We start from the raw sequence: 15,776 nt of genomic DNA on the forward strand, positions 1-15,776 counted from the left end.
CGAATTCTTTCGATTTGACAGTATTTGACATTATACACCATGTCCTTTAACAAATATGCCCCCAATATTAAGCTACTCTGTATTCAATTGCTGTTTTGCTTATGGGAAAGTTTCAGGCCTGGAGGAGCTGATAAGGATGCACCCAGCATACTAAAAGCACAGGGCTTTCCTGCTATTAGAAAACTCCAACAGCATCTGCCTCTGCTGCTGGACAGTGGATATTAATCTGTCCTGCCACACACTTTTGTTATTTTTGAGCCTTTGGGTTACACATATTCAATCAGATTATTTAGATGTTTGACATTTTGTCATCATTGACCTCACATGTGAAGGTACATGAGTTCTTGTGAAATACAAGTAATAATCAATTACTTTCTTTCAGATTTTTTTTTTTAAGAACTTCTTTGTAGACCAAATTTGTTATTCTTGCAAATAGGAGAATTAACTGCTTTGTGCGATTTACATCTTTGATGATTCTTTAGGAAGTATTGAAAAATCTATGACTGAAATATTTATTTGTAGTCCCACGGTAATAAAAACAAAAACAAAAACAGTACAAATCAAAACATTTATATGTTTTGAAGAACTGCTTAAAGGCATAAAAGTAAGGACCAACTGGGATTTTTACATTTGTATCTAAAATAATTGGATGGAAGCCTCTTGAGGACAGTAGGATGAAGCCTGTTTGCAAAAATAAACATAACAAATAGAGTTCTTCTTTAATGAGGCTTAAATATGACTTCTGCGCTTAAGATGTGCTAATGGAGATTAATCTGCGGCACTGTGGTAGCTTCAAATCCACTGTGTCTTCCATCATGGAGGAGAGATTAACGACAGCTCACCAGGGAAGAAGATAAGTGAGTTTTTCTTTGCGAGCCCACAAGGGGACTGAAGGTCTGCTGAGACTGGGAAATGACCTGTATTATACCACTGGGGCTTCTGACATGAACGCGGTAGCCAGCTTCAAGCAAAGACCTTCAAAGTCTGTCAATCAAATGACCCATGGCAGAGACTCTGACATCCAGTAGGAAGAGTTTTCTCTAATTTAGCGGAGGGTCAGTGGTAAAGTTCTGTAGAATTTAAATGTCTCCTTTTCTAGACTTTCTTTTTTTTTTTTTGCATTTATGAAACACAATCTGTTAAGGTCAAAATGAAAACTCTACTCAGAAATGTTCTGAAGTCATGAAATGCACTGATGTTTGCCTGCGAGGTATTCGAAATGAGTCCGCAATATCTTTTTAGCCCATTGCTTTTCAGTTTTGTTAATTCGAACAGGTTTGAAGGAACATTGACAAAATCCAAATCTTAGCTCATGATTACTTATGAGCTACAGTTAAAAAAAGAAAATAGTATTGTTCAGTGTCTAAAGCTATTTATAGTCCAAACTTGTTCCATACTGATTTAGTGATCACTTCAGCATGATATTCTTGAATGAAAATGGAACTTTATATGTAAATGCCCTCCACCAATCTTCTCCATTGCACAGAACATTGAACAGAACAATCATGCCTCAGTTGCAGAGAAATATCTCTGACAGTCAACCACAGAAAGACGGCAGCAGTCATTATTGATGACATTTGATGACACAAAGGTCAATATTGGAATTGGGAACATGGGACAAAAGAATCAAATCAGTGTCTCTTATTGACTTGATAGCATAAAAACAATCACTGTCCTGCATCTCTCTGATATAAAGCAGCACACAATCGCAGCGTAATACAAATGGCTTGTGTCTTGTTTCTGTGGGCAGAAGCTGTGTCAGGACCTTGTCACAGCTGCCATGATCGAGGGGAGGTGACTGTTGTTCCCATCTGGCCACATAATGAGCTCAGTCACAGGGTTACTAATAGAAACATGTAATAAGGCACACGCAGCTGAGTGGGAACAAAACAAACCATACATCTGTCATCGATAACATAAAGGACCCTGGTGTTTCTAAGGATCTTTTTTTTTACCCGCCATTGTCTTACTTACTGTCTTGGGAAGCTGTGATTTGTTCTTTAATAAAATTGCCCCACTTGTGTGACTTGTTTTTCCGAGCCCACTTTGTGAAGGAGGAGGCTGTGAAGCTGTACCACTTAAGTATAGCAGTTCATTGAAATTCATGTGGAAAGAGCATGCAGAAGTGGCCTGATCTCTTTGGAGTACCTATTTCACTTTCAAATGAAATGTTACAGTAGGAGGGTAACCTCTCCAAGGCGGTGGAAATGGTACAAAGTAAGACTTTTTTTTTTTTTCTTGTTTCACCAATGCACCAAGGAAATAAGTGTTGGGTACAACATGAGATCACAAACATGCAATTTAAAGGATTTTTGTTATGCATACCATAGTTGAAATAACAACACCTACATGGACAAAAATGACAGCTAGAGGGCAATGTTTCAAAAGCTGAATTTTATCAGAATAATTGCAGTGTACCTAAGTTAAACAGGTACAGTTAAAGCTTTGCCTGAAGAATCACTAGGTATTATCTAACTACCGTCAAGTTCAAGGTATTACAGGTAGATGTGACCATCTGCAGTATTTCTTATTTATCTCTGTTTTTCTGTGTAATGACCCAATGTGGGTTTTTTCCAGCCTGCTACTGAAATGGTACAAAATGTAAAATCAGGTTTATTTCATCAGCTATACGACAGCAGCTGGACATTGTTTTCATTGTCTGCTTCTATTGGTTCATACCATACACAAATATGAAATTCAAACACATTTCAACACTAAAACAAACCACCACAGGAAAATTATGTGCGGAAGCGTATGAATTAAAAAAGAATAGCACCATAATGTAAAGTGCAACTTTAAAACACCTAAATCTGTCTAAAAAAAAAAATCACGTTAAACCTCCATCGTTTGTGATCACTATTGACTGATCCACTCATTTTCTGAAAGGTTTCTTTTTTCATCAAACACCACGAACATACTGTATGTCTCACATTTAATAAAGTACCACTCCACTATGTATAATCTGCACTGTTCAACACTTTTGAAAAGTATTTGGAGACAGCAGGGTACACACACGCACGCACACGCACGCACGCGCGCGCGCACACACACACACACACACACACACACACACACACACACACACACACACAGAGTGAGATGGGGGAGCTGACAGGCAAATTTTTTGCTTCAGGGCCATGAGCCTCTCTGCGTCACAAGAGATTTTTTAGGTAGGGAGGAAAGTAATTGTTTTTCCATGAGCTGTATTTGCTGGGTCAGGGTCATCTAAGTTCACCACACACCGAAGTTTGAATTATTTTCCTTGTTTCTCATGAGAAATTCTGTGTTTGTGTTTGAAGCGAATGACTCAGAAATATTTCAACCCGCTTGTTTTTAAGCTGATTTTACCACATATGAATAACAAGATGACAAACAAAAGGTTTAAGTACTGTGGTCCTTTTGTTTTCTTTTTCTGAAATACATCTATGTGTGGCCTCTGTGATTAAGAAGAAAATTGAACCAGCTTTACTCAGCTTAATTGATCAATTGTTTTCTTTTCACTTTAGTGTTTACAGGCACAATCATATCACATGACGTACATTTGTTGCTCAGTTCAATAACAATAAAGACAATACCTATACAACACACAAAGCTCAACATTGTCCCGCTGTGAAAACTTTAAAGATAAATAAATAAAGACACTTAGCACTTTTGTGTAAATCTTCTGTACCTGTTTTATAAACATTTGATGTTGCAGGGGATGGAGTATATCACAGTGAACAAGATTGAAATGCAGCATACATCCTGGAGAGGTCACCAGTTTATTACATACCGAACAAAGAGACACAGATCACACACATACATTCAACCTACGGAGAGTTTAGAGTCTCTAACAATCTGCAAACATTTATTGTGAGCGGAAACCTGAGCCCCCTGTGAATAGTACACGGGATTGAACACCTGCTTAATGTGCTACAATAAATACATCCCCTCATTTCTGTTATTTAATGCCTGAGACATTTATTGACTTAGTTATTACCACTTTAGCTAAATTGCCAACTTGATTTTCAAATTCATGGCTGCGATGCCAAAAAATGAAATGCACTTCAAAGACTTAAAGGGACATTTATTTATTATTCATTCATTCATTCATTCATTTTCTTCTGCTTATCCGTTTCCGGGTTATTATTATTGTTTGAAATGGCTTAAGCATATACCACAAATACCTTTCTTCATCATCCTGTTTTACACATATTCAGTATTTAACAAAATGTTATATGAAGGCGAGATATCTTCATTTCCCTGCATCATTTCCTCAAATCAATTAAGCTACAAAGTTACTTGGAATACTCACAAACAACCAATACTCCTATAAAAGTAACCTGGCTACTTTGAAAAGATAACTTCAGTTCATAGGTTGTTCAGTGTAAACAAGTCATCTTTTTTTTTTGAACAACATAATGAATCAAAAGAATTTACTTGCATTTATGCTATGCCATTTAAAAATGAATGTTGTCTGTATAATTTCAAAAGCCTGTCAGTATGAATAGAAAAAGGTTGTTTGTTGGATCTGGAAACACTACTTATGTTGATTTGCTGGCCAAAGTCAAGATACTATTTTGATTAAAACTAGCTCAATCCTAAATCTATCTATCTATCTATCTATCTATCTATCTATCTATTTATTTATTTATTTATTTAGTTATTTATTCTGGATGTGACTGATTAATTTGGATTAGAATGTAGAACCTAGTTAGAGAGTTCTTGCTGTATATTTTTCTTAATGGAGAGATGCAATTTATATTCATATTGTTTATTGTAATTCTGTTTACCTTAAAAAAATGTAAAAATAAATAAATCTATGTTTGGTGAGAAACTTCATGGGTTATTCTTACCAGGGTTGGAGGAATGACAAATTTACATTTTGCAGTAATATAGAAGAATTTAATGTATTTTTACTTTTTAAATTTGTGATTGTTTTACTCATACTTATGTAGATTCTACTTTGGATTTCAAAATCAAAATGTACTACTGAGTATGTCCTGACTTTGTGTTTACATTTGCACACTTTACTTCCGGAGACGATCCGAAAGCCGGAAGTGAGCGTTTCCTAGCAACGAGGAGGACAAACAAGCTGGTGGACGCAATAGCGGCTCAACAATTAACTTTTTCTTTTTCTTTCTATAATTTGTTAGCATTATAGTCCGTACTCTGTAGTCATTTTAGATGTATAGTCTTGATTTGAACTAGTCAAATGGCAAGCAAGAAAAAAGAGGCAAGCCTACAGGTTGGACTAAGACTGTGATTTTGATAAGCCTCATATATCTTCACTCTGTGTTTCCTTTTTCTTGTTGTTTTTTTGTACCCACTCTAAACAGTCTACTTTTCTTGTCCAGGCATCTGTGACAAACCAAGAACAGTGGGAAGAGATGCTCGCAACTAAAGGTTTAACAGGTAAAACGTGACAACTAAGAGGTGCTGTCCCATCAAATGTGAGCAGCTGCCGTAAAAACATGAAGTTAAGCATCAGTGCTGATGTACAAATACACATTTTGAAAACTCTATGAATGATCTGTCATCATCATAGTTATTTATAGTATTTTGCTGCCCCACTGTGTTCAATGGGATAACTGCACATTGAATGATCATACTATTCTACCATCTTTCTCACATCCTCACACTCTGTGTATTCTCTCTCTTTCCTGGTAGTTGTGGATGTGTACCAACAGTGGTGTGGTCCCTGCAGAGCGGTGGTCAGTCTTTTACGAAAGATAAAAAACGAACTGAGTGAAGATTTACTTCATTTCGCAACTGTAAGGCCTATAAAAGTTCATTGAAGACACGAGGGAAACCAAAAGTGGAGGAGATTTTGACGTGTGTGTGTGCATGTGCGTGTGTAGGCTGAGGCAGACAGCATTGATGCCTTGGAGGGGTATCGAGGGAAATGTGAACCCACCTTCCTCTTCTATGGGGTGAGTGTGTTGGATACAGCGTGCCCTGCGTCGGCATGAATAGTTGAACAGCAAAGGTGTGTGTTCGCAGGTTCATATGAGCCTTTGAGTTTTGGAGTTCACTTTTTCTGTAAGTTGCTTCCTATTTATTTGCTCACAGTGTACAGTCCAGATAATGAAGCAATGCCACTTATTTGTGACTCGTGCTTGATTGTGTTGCATGAATCCACATGCGCATTCAATTGTCAATTAGAATGGCAAATAAAACTTCACAACAATTGTTGGCTTTGTGTAAAAACTGTCTATGACATTTATTATAATCTGTTTTATAATCCCTAAACATTTCCCTTTTATCTGTAAAATAGATGTACAAATGCTGTCTACGGCCTATTTACTGGTCTACCAGTTTACCAGAATAACAGGTCTGTGTTTTGAATGAACAGGGTGGGGAGCTGGTGGCTGTGTTGCGAGGGGCGAATGCTCCTATGCTTCAGAGAATGATTGTGGAGGAGTTGGCTAAAGAAAAGCTGGTCCTGGAGCAAGGAGGTGAACGCAAAGCGGTGAGAAGTGAAGAGACATGTATTTACAGATAATGCAGTTGAATGAATTATTGTGTTTAAAAAATATTTATCACTTTTTAAAGCACTGTGGGTCATGGAGGAAACTTTCATGGTGGCATGGGGGGGGGGCACCCTGTCATCCGATTGTCTCCTCTAAACTATGTGCTCCTGTTATTATTGGTTCTAAGTGCTGTTGTAGGACAAGATCTCACTTTGTGAATATTTCCATATGTTTTTGTTGTGAAATATGATATAATGTTAAATTATATGATGATTGAATTGGTCAAATAGTATTGTCCTTGCTTTTGCACAATTAAAGCTGGTCAGGATCCTGGTGAATAATTTATTAACTGCAACAAATGTTACAGAGAACAACCAAAGGGACATGACCAAAACAATATTAACGTTGACAGTGGAAAGTGAAGAGATCACATGCAGCCTATCTGCAAAAAGAATCAATTTATCCAACAAAAGCAGGTTGATCACTGGATCATTAAAAAGTAAAAGTTTGTTTTCACTTAAGTCTTCATATCAAAGACAAAATATCACAGGAAACAATAATTCTTAGCACTTTTGGGATTAAAAGAGACAAACTAAGCAATAAAAATATCTGAGGCAACAGTACTCTGAACATCGCAATTAAATAATAATAGTCATTTCATTATCTGTTTTTCTCTCTGTAAAATAGCAAAATGTCTCCTGTGTGAAATGAATTTTTACCTATAAACCACCCAGTTTATCAAAACAAAACTATTCAGAAGCTATTTGACAAGTAGTTGGTTAGGATTTAGTTTTACAAACAAAATGAAGAGACAAAAAGTGTCTCTTTTGTGTCTGAATATCATTGGTATGGCATTGGTGACCATGAGCAGTTTAAGGGAGTCACTTTGAGTCATCAGGAGATTCGTCCTTTAGTTTATGTGAAAACATATTTACAAACCAAGAATAATCAAATATTTGAACGACAATAAATCACCGAGTATTCACACCTAGAATTCATTAATACAAGTCTTTATGTGATGATATTCATGTATGTGTTTTTGTTGTTGTTGTTGTTGTTTGTTTCATATTTCAGGTTAAAGACGATGGTCTTGTAGATGATGTGTACAACGAAGAGGAGGAGCCGCCTCAGCAGTTGGAGAATATAGAAAGTATAATTGGTACTATGAGAAACAATACATCACAACATACAGTGTTTTCAGGTTTTATAGGTATTGGCATTATTGCTTGCACTGTCATCACTGTGATAAGTGTTGTTTACTGGTGATGCTGTTTCCCTTTCAGCCTTTTACCAGCACGACTGATCATCACTCAGGCTCCTCTCTTCTCTTGCAGTTCCTGCCAGTAAATCCTACACGGTTGCCATCATAAAACCAGATGCTGTTGCTCACGGCAAGGCAAATGAGATCATTATGAAGGTATGGAGAAACGACCACTGCTTACATTCTGAGCAGACAAGATTGTCTCAAGCCTTCCTGCTGACATTAATTCATTATGCTGGCATTACTCCCCTGGCTAGATTCAAGATGCTGGGTTTGAGATCTTGGCTCATGAGGAACGCACACTGACTGAGGTTGAGGCTCGAGATTTTTACAATCACAAAGCAGCACAGGTACGGCATCTCGACTTAAATAGGAAAGAAGAGCAGACATATATGAAGAGAAACACATGGTACCACATATCCCGAAACATTTGATCAGACAAAGGAAAAGTGATGATGAGGGTGTAGAGCTTGTTAATGAGGTTAGTCGAGGCAATTAATATTCTTAGTCAATGTCTGGGAGAGCAGGCAGCCACGATGATTGCAGGAATCATTTCAGTTACCCTACACATCCATCTGCATTCCTGCATGAGGCTCAAAATAGAGTTGCTGTGTAAGCAGCTTTCTTTTTTTCTTTTTTTTTTGTTCAGTGAGCCGTTTGTGGTGAGATACCTGAAATAGAAATATGTTTGTAAGAAAGGTGACCAAGTGACTGACTTAAGTGGAATAAATAGGCAAAATGCACATTATTCTGTATCAATTGTATTTTTTTTTATTCCAGATTTTCTCTGTTACCCATTTCAAACATTATTTTTTGTTGATTTGGTTTACTAAATAGACTGGACCACTTTGCGAAGTGAAAACACCTCTGACCATTTTTCAGATTTTATGTTTAATATATATATTTTTTCTTTGTCTGCTTGTGTCTCTGCATTTGTTTGGGATCTTGTTTTTGGAGACCTGCTTTGAGGACTTGGTGCGGTTTATGTCCAGTGGTCCCTCCCATATTCTGGTACTCTCACAAGCAGAGGATTCAGCCGGAGTTGTTCCAGCATGGCGCGAGTTCATCGGTCCCGCAGACATAGAGGAAGCCAGAATAGAAAACCCAGAAAGGTTAGTTACCAGGAAATATGCAAATACCTTTGGAAACACACACAAAAAAATATATATAAATGGCTTTAAAAACTGTGATTATAGTTATGTAAAATGATCCTGTCTCCGTCTTTGCAAACAAACATATTTGTTCATGGCTTTGGCATTTAGTTCTGCCCTGTTGATCTCAATGGTGTGAAATAACCTGAGTGTAAAATCTGAAAAAGTGAGTGAACAGCACATTCTCACCCGCTCCACCAGACACACCCAAACATTCTGCTTCTCTCTGGTTGAGCACAAGCCGAGCAACCATCTGGTCTCAAGCTTCTCCTTTCTCCCCCCTGGCTTCCTGCAGCTTGCGGGCACAATACGGGACAGAGACACTGTTCAACGCAGTGCACGGGAGCGAGGACAGCGACCAGGCCAGCAGGGAGCTCGCCTTCTTTTTCCCTAACTTTAGGATGGCCTCAGAAAGGGAGCAGAATGGGGAGGAAGAGCATGTGGAGAGGACACTGGCTCTCATCCGGCCCGACGCTGCCAGAGAGAACAGAGGTGGGGCTCATGCCAAATACAACAACACAAATACACACGTGTATGATACGCATACACGGCGACGGTTTATATTAAACATAGTGGAACTACTCTCAACTACTGTTTGATGGCACAGGTGAAGATTTTTGCATCCTAACCTTTTAAAAATGTCTGATCCCATAGAGGAGATTTTGGCCCAGATCAACAAGTCAGGCTTCACAATCGCCCTGCAAAGAGATGTGATATTGACAAAGGAGCAGGTGAAACAGTTTTACTTCCAACATGTTGATGAGGATTACTTCCCTGCACTGCTTCAAACCATGACCAGGTAATGATGGTGGGTCAAATCAACAGGTTAGTGCGCGACTGGACAAATTTGTTCAACTTGTGTGTGCTTACAGTGGGCCCGTACTTGCTCTGGCTCTCGCCAGAGACAAGGCCGTACATCACTGGAAGAATATGCTTGGTCCTGCTGACATCGATCAGGCTAAAGAAGAGAGCCCGGACTGGTGAGTGATGTGCACTTCTCTTCATTGTCTTTTTGAAAAAACAACAAAGAAGTCAAAGTTGTATGATTACCAGTCAAAACAATATAGCTTCTATCACTAATCTATATAACAGCTTGAGAGAAAGAACTCAACGCTTCGCTCCTCATCAGGAGGCCGTTCTTCAATGGAAATATTACTTGAAGTTGTTCAGCTGTAATGAACTTACAAGACAATGACTCAATTTTAAAAAAAACATCATATTCTTGCTACATGATGTGGATGGTACTTTTGAGTAGAATCATATTTCAACGCTGTATTCTCATAGTCTAAGGGCACAGTTTGCAGTGGAGGACGAACCCATCAACCAGCTTCATGGCAGCGCAAACCATGAAGAGGCAGAACGAGAGATCGACTTCTTCTTCCCGAAACAACAGACACTGGCAGTGATCAAACCTGACGCAGTGGAGGACCACAGAGGTCTTCACTTTAAATCAACACATTAATGTTGAATCGTGTTTTTGTTTGTTCAGCCCTACAATGTCTTAAAAGTCTTATAACGTTGCTTGCGACCACTCGAACAGAGACGATTCTGGAGGAGATCCGCGGAGGAGGTTTCTCAGTGACACAGCTGAAGGACACGGTGCTGTCCAGGGAAATTGCTGAAGAGTTTTACAAAGAGCACAGGGAGAAGCCTTTCTTCAGCCAGCTGGTGGAATTCATGTGTCGGTAAGTCTTTCTGTCCACGGGCACGGCCACGGCAGCGGGGCAGAGTGGGTACAGCAGACCTGCCCCCAAGTCCTGCTGCCTTTGCAAGTTTTAACAGCACTTTAAACTGTACTCCTTGCAGCTCAGACTCAAGGCTGCCTCAGGCGAAGGATGAGAAAGTCCATCTCAATTTCGTTCTTTGTTCCACCGTACATCTACTTTTTAGAGCCATCTTCCGCTCCGATTGGCCCCTTTCACGTGGTTGTTACACAACCGCCTCGGCACAATGACGAGACTGCTGGGTACAACTGAGCACTTCATCCTCAAAATCCTCTGTCTCCGCAGCTCAGTATGACCTCCAGTTTTGCCTTAAAGTTAGTCTGATCACCTGTGAATGGTTTACAAATTTGCCCTCATGACATTGCCTCCTAGAAAGTAATTACTGGTAACAACAACACTCCAAGTTAAAGTATTCTGCTGCCCTCTTTGGCTCTGAGCAGTTTATTCGAACACCTGGAGTTACAATTGAGTCTTTTTATAGTTAATTGCGTTTAATGGTTTTTTATAAAAGTAAAATGGCACGGGTTGCTCTGATTTATAGAAAGCCACATGAATCTACAGAAACTTTGCAGCTTTGTGGAGCTTGAAAGATTCTGAATCATTTGTTTGCCTCATCCAGATTACACCTCAGTGTTCACAGACGAAAGATACTGATCTCCACAAGTCAGCATTTATCTAAAAAACAAAACAAAACGAAAACAACATTTTGAAATTTGTCAAAATCAATGAAAAAAAACTAAACAAAAAAACCCCAGCTAACCAACAACCCCAATAACAAAACAGTACAAGTATCAGAAAAAATAGGCACAGCAGTATCCTGGGTAGACAATTCCCCTCTGTGCTGATTTTCGCATATATTCACTTCCTACAGAGCGTCAGCGGCATCATTACTGCGCTCATTGTCCTGAAGAACTTTGGAGAACAAACCACTGAAGAATCCAATAAATAGTCAAAAACACAGCAGTCCTCCAACATCCCAGACAATTTCTATAGTTGTTATGTGACTGTACATCTTTTAAAAGGATGAATGATGAAGCTTGCCTGCAAAGGCCACCTCTTGCATTCACCACTTCTGTTGTCAGTTTCACATCATTTGCACCGCTTTGTCAAATCGGCTGTGAATGCAATTTTACTTGAGGTCTCCAGGCCGGTCAGTGCTGCAGCCAACATCGATGTGACCACCCCAGAGACGCTCGTGTTGATATCAAGGCACATTCTTCCAATGTGTACAAAAAAACCCAAGCAGATATCTGAACTGATGACTTGGTAAAGATGCCTGTAACATGCCCGCAGACTCCAATTTACCCAAACATTTATGAAGAAACTGGTTATTAAAGCGTCAGTGGTTACAACGGGTCAATTTAATCTTCTTACCCGAGGTGGTAAAGACAAAAACTGAACTAAATCAGACTGAGTTCACAATGCAAAGTACTTTGCAAGAATGTGGAGATAAATTAGAATAGAAAATGAAATGAACATTGAAATTCCATGTGAGACATGAAGGTTAAAAAGGTCAAACTCTATGAAGAATAGGACTCTAAAAAACTAATTTCAACATGGGCAGCGAGACATCTTTTTATTCGGTTGTGCCAAATAATAGTAGGTGAAAGGCTGGTTGTTGCAGTGATGTTGTTCCATTGTGACTTTTAATAGCAGGTGTTTTTCTCTGAGTTATTTAGGGCTGAAACACTCCTTTGTTGATGACAAGTGTCAATTTTTGTAACCCAAACTTCACAACAAATAGAGCAGGTGCATCATTCTTCCCCTGCATGTTTCAAAGGTTCTGAATGTCTTTGCAGGAAAAAGGCTGAGTCATCAATCATCACATGATGAGTTGTACAGTCATGGAAATCAACTAAAGTCCTGTTTCTTCACATGCAGGGGCCCCTGTACGATGCTTGTCCTGACCAAAGAGAATGCCGTGGAGGAGTGGAGGGCCATGATGGGCCCCACAGACCCTGACAGAGCCAAAGAAACCTCCCCGCTGTCTCTGAGGGCTCGCTTCGCTACAGACATCCTCCAGAACTCCGTTCACGGCTCCTCCAATGTGCAGCATGCAGAGGAGAAAATCCGTTTCATCTTCGGCGATATCAGCACAGACACAGAGCTCAGCAGTGACGGCGAGGCTGACAAAACCAGCCCAGGTAATCATACAACGCGTGCGACTGTCATTTCCATCTGTCACACCATCTGGTTTCATATAAGCAATTTGGTCCTGAGGTTTGCTGATTATTCCTGTTAGAAACTATTTATTTCTGCCCCCCCCCCCTTTTTTTTGTATCTGAAAAACCAAGCGCTGACAACTTGAACTGCAAATAAAAATCCAATTCGTTTCAGTGAAAGAGCAAGACAATTCAGCAGACGAAAACACAGGAATGACAACATCTTCCATGGGAGAGATTTCCAGCAACAATCACCAACACGACAGTATGTACAAAACGTCTGAACAAGCCTGCGCTCAGTTGAATTGTACACCAAGAAAAACATAAAAATTGTAACTCGCTACATCCCAAAGAACCATTCTCAAGTCATTTAGTGTGTCGGATATCCGAGTCTGACAAATACATCAGAAAGTTTCCTGGTGTGAAGATAAGGATTCTCCTTCTGAATACGTTGTTACCGCAGGGCGTTACGGAGTTAAAGGGGGTATATATATGTATAAATACACCTTTAACCCAACCTTTTACCAGCCTTTTTTCTTTCTGGTTAGTATCACGCTCCAGGCCTTTGCAGCTACTTAAAACCTTTTGCCATAAACCTAAAAGTGATTTACTCTTGAAAAATAAGGTATGAAATCTTCTGGACTCAGGGATTTTATCTAGACAGAAGACCGTTTCACACAGAGCTTGTGTTTGTGTTGTATCTTTCAGCAACTCCCATCTTAACTGGGACACTGCAATTACTGCGTTATGTCCTGTGAACAGGGACGAGGTAGCAAAGCTAGACACTTCTTTTAGTAATGACAATTCAGATAGCTTCCATGAAGCAGAGGAGACAGCTCCCTTGATTCAGGGAAAACCATTCCCACTTATCTTCATAATGCCACGGACAGCAGCTGGAACTGGGATGTAAATTGCTCCTGCAGTCGCTGCCTGGAGAGAAAGAAGTAAATCTTAATGGTATCAAACCAGCTGTAGCTCAAAGCTGTGGGTGCAGAATGGAGCTGAAATGTTGTGCACCTTCTCGGGATCTCATTTTGTCGACATATAAATTGGCCCAGGAAGCAGAAATGTGCATCTGGACACATCCTATCGTTAATAAACTTCAACAATGCAATGTTACAGTTGAATTGTATTGATTTCCAGACCACCATTTTACATTAACGATATTGAGCTGTTGGTTATGAGCAGTGACATTTGGAAGAGTTAATGTTATTATTTGTCTTCATTATGCAGATGACCCCGCCGATTCCAGCTCCAGCAGTCCACAGGCAGGAGGAAGTGGCGATCCAGAGCGTTGAAATGACATCAGCACTCTGATGAGGCTAACAGAACACTTGTCAATCTATTAATCATGAATTAAACAAGAGAAATACTTTCAGACGTTTATCATTTCTGAGCCTTCTTCAAAAGACACCCTCATGAAGTGCTCACAGTGACGCTTGTGCTTTTTGTGGCTCACAGTTCCGACTGTAAACTAAATCATTGAACTCCACGTCATACAATCAAAATACACTACGAATACAAGTACCAATTCTGTAAGATACACCAACATAATATTTTTGCTTAACTGTAGTAATCCTCTTAAAAACCTTAAATCCACTCACCTGGGAAACCAAAGAAATGTCCTTCCTTCACACTAAATGCTACACATCAGTACAACAAACAACAAAACCGTGCTCGTATTTTTACTGGATTGGATGATTATTTATCTGCTTTTAACCCATTCATTGAAATGTAAAGTTGCTCCTCAGTCTCTTCATGCTTTGCACGAGACATTAAAGGCAGTAAAACTATTTGTTTATTTAATGTTCTATTTAAATTAATCAGAAATCAAACCAGGAGTTAAAGCCAGCTTTCTTTCTGTGGAGAATTTTTGTTCAAGTTTACCCCTTTCTCTTATTTTAGGACCAAAAGGAAATCATTCATCTATTAATCATCTGTTACCTTGAAGCTGGACTACAGTAATAAACATTTATCAGCTTGGGGAAAGTCTGAATATCCTGTTTTCAGCTCCTGCATTATACAGCTGCCCAGCCTTTAACTGGAAGGGATCATGAACACATGGCCTTGTGTATTTGGACTGGCTTACTATTAAAATAAGGTTGATTGTAGAATCTCATAGTCCATATATAATACACATGGGTGTTGTTGGCACTCTTGCCTCACAGTGAGAACATCCATGGTTCAAGTCTGGGCTTCGGGGTGTCTCAGGATGGATGGATGGATGGATGGATGGCTTGTCTGTGACCATAAGCTGGATATCTATTTGTATAAAATGTGGATGTCTGTATATAGATATTTGGAAGGTCTAGTTTCATCTCATTTGTCGTGAACTCTGCATCCCGATCTCTGCTCTTGCACTGCAGTGGTTCCCAAACTGGGGTACAGGACCCTCATGAGGAACACCAAAGATCACAGAGGTGTGACGCCTGTCTGAGGTTGCTAGATTTACACATGCCAAAGGAAAAAATACCACTTTGTGGAAATCCAGAAAGCCTTTTCAGATTAGCTCATGCCTCTTTTTCTTACCTGACAGTAAACATGTCACATAACCCTCACAGAGAATGACTAATGATAATAATTACATTATCACGGCATGGCACTGATAGCCAACCTCATATAAACCTGATCCGACATGACACTGGCCTCTCAAAGTCTTCTGTGAGCATTGGGATTATTGGTTGCCTTCGTCTTCACTGTGGGTCGCCAGGGCAACATGCAGACAAGCAGCTATACTGACAGGGTGAAAGGTCTCCGTATTTCATAGTGATGAGACATGAGTGAAGAGTATCTGTAAGGATGTACGTGATGCTCTTCCCTCATCCAGTGATGCTCTCTGGATAGGAAGAGTAATGAGAGAAAGGTTGATGGCTGCAGAAGGGGTCAAAGTTGGGATTGAAAGCACTGCTTTCATTTCATCTGAAGGTTCCAGCTCGCCTTGTTTGATCAAGTTTGTTAATAAACAATTGTGAACGAGACATCAACCAACCACCCCACAGTAACCAGCCAGTTTCAGGTTAAAAAAA

At 39.5% G+C, this 15,776-nt stretch overlaps 1 protein-coding gene across 1 annotated transcript; it reads left to right on the top strand.

Moving 5' to 3' along the window:
* Nucleotides 1-5,194: 5,194 nt before the first annotated feature.
* Nucleotides 5,195-14,134, top strand: nme9 (NME/NM23 family member 9; the record flags this gene model as incomplete). The annotated part of the gene is made up of 17 exons (XM_080478735.1): nt 5,195-5,227; nt 5,337-5,394; nt 5,650-5,753; nt 5,841-5,912; nt 6,335-6,451; nt 7,527-7,611; nt 7,787-7,869; nt 7,971-8,063; nt 8,671-8,825; nt 9,160-9,356; nt 9,519-9,663; nt 9,737-9,844; nt 10,149-10,300; nt 10,405-10,549; nt 12,470-12,732; nt 12,926-13,015; nt 13,984-14,134. The coding sequence occupies 17 exons, from the start codon at nt 5,195-5,197 to the stop codon at nt 14,046-14,048; spliced, it is 1,965 nt and encodes a 654-aa protein (XP_080334861.1). The 3' UTR covers nt 14,049-14,134.
* Nucleotides 14,135-15,776: the final 1,642 nt, after the last annotated feature.

The sequence above is a fragment of the Lipophrys pholis genome (assembly GCF_963383615.2).
Source record: "Lipophrys pholis genome assembly, chromosome: 13".
NCBI lineage: Eukaryota > Metazoa > Chordata > Actinopteri > Blenniiformes > Blenniidae > Lipophrys > Lipophrys pholis.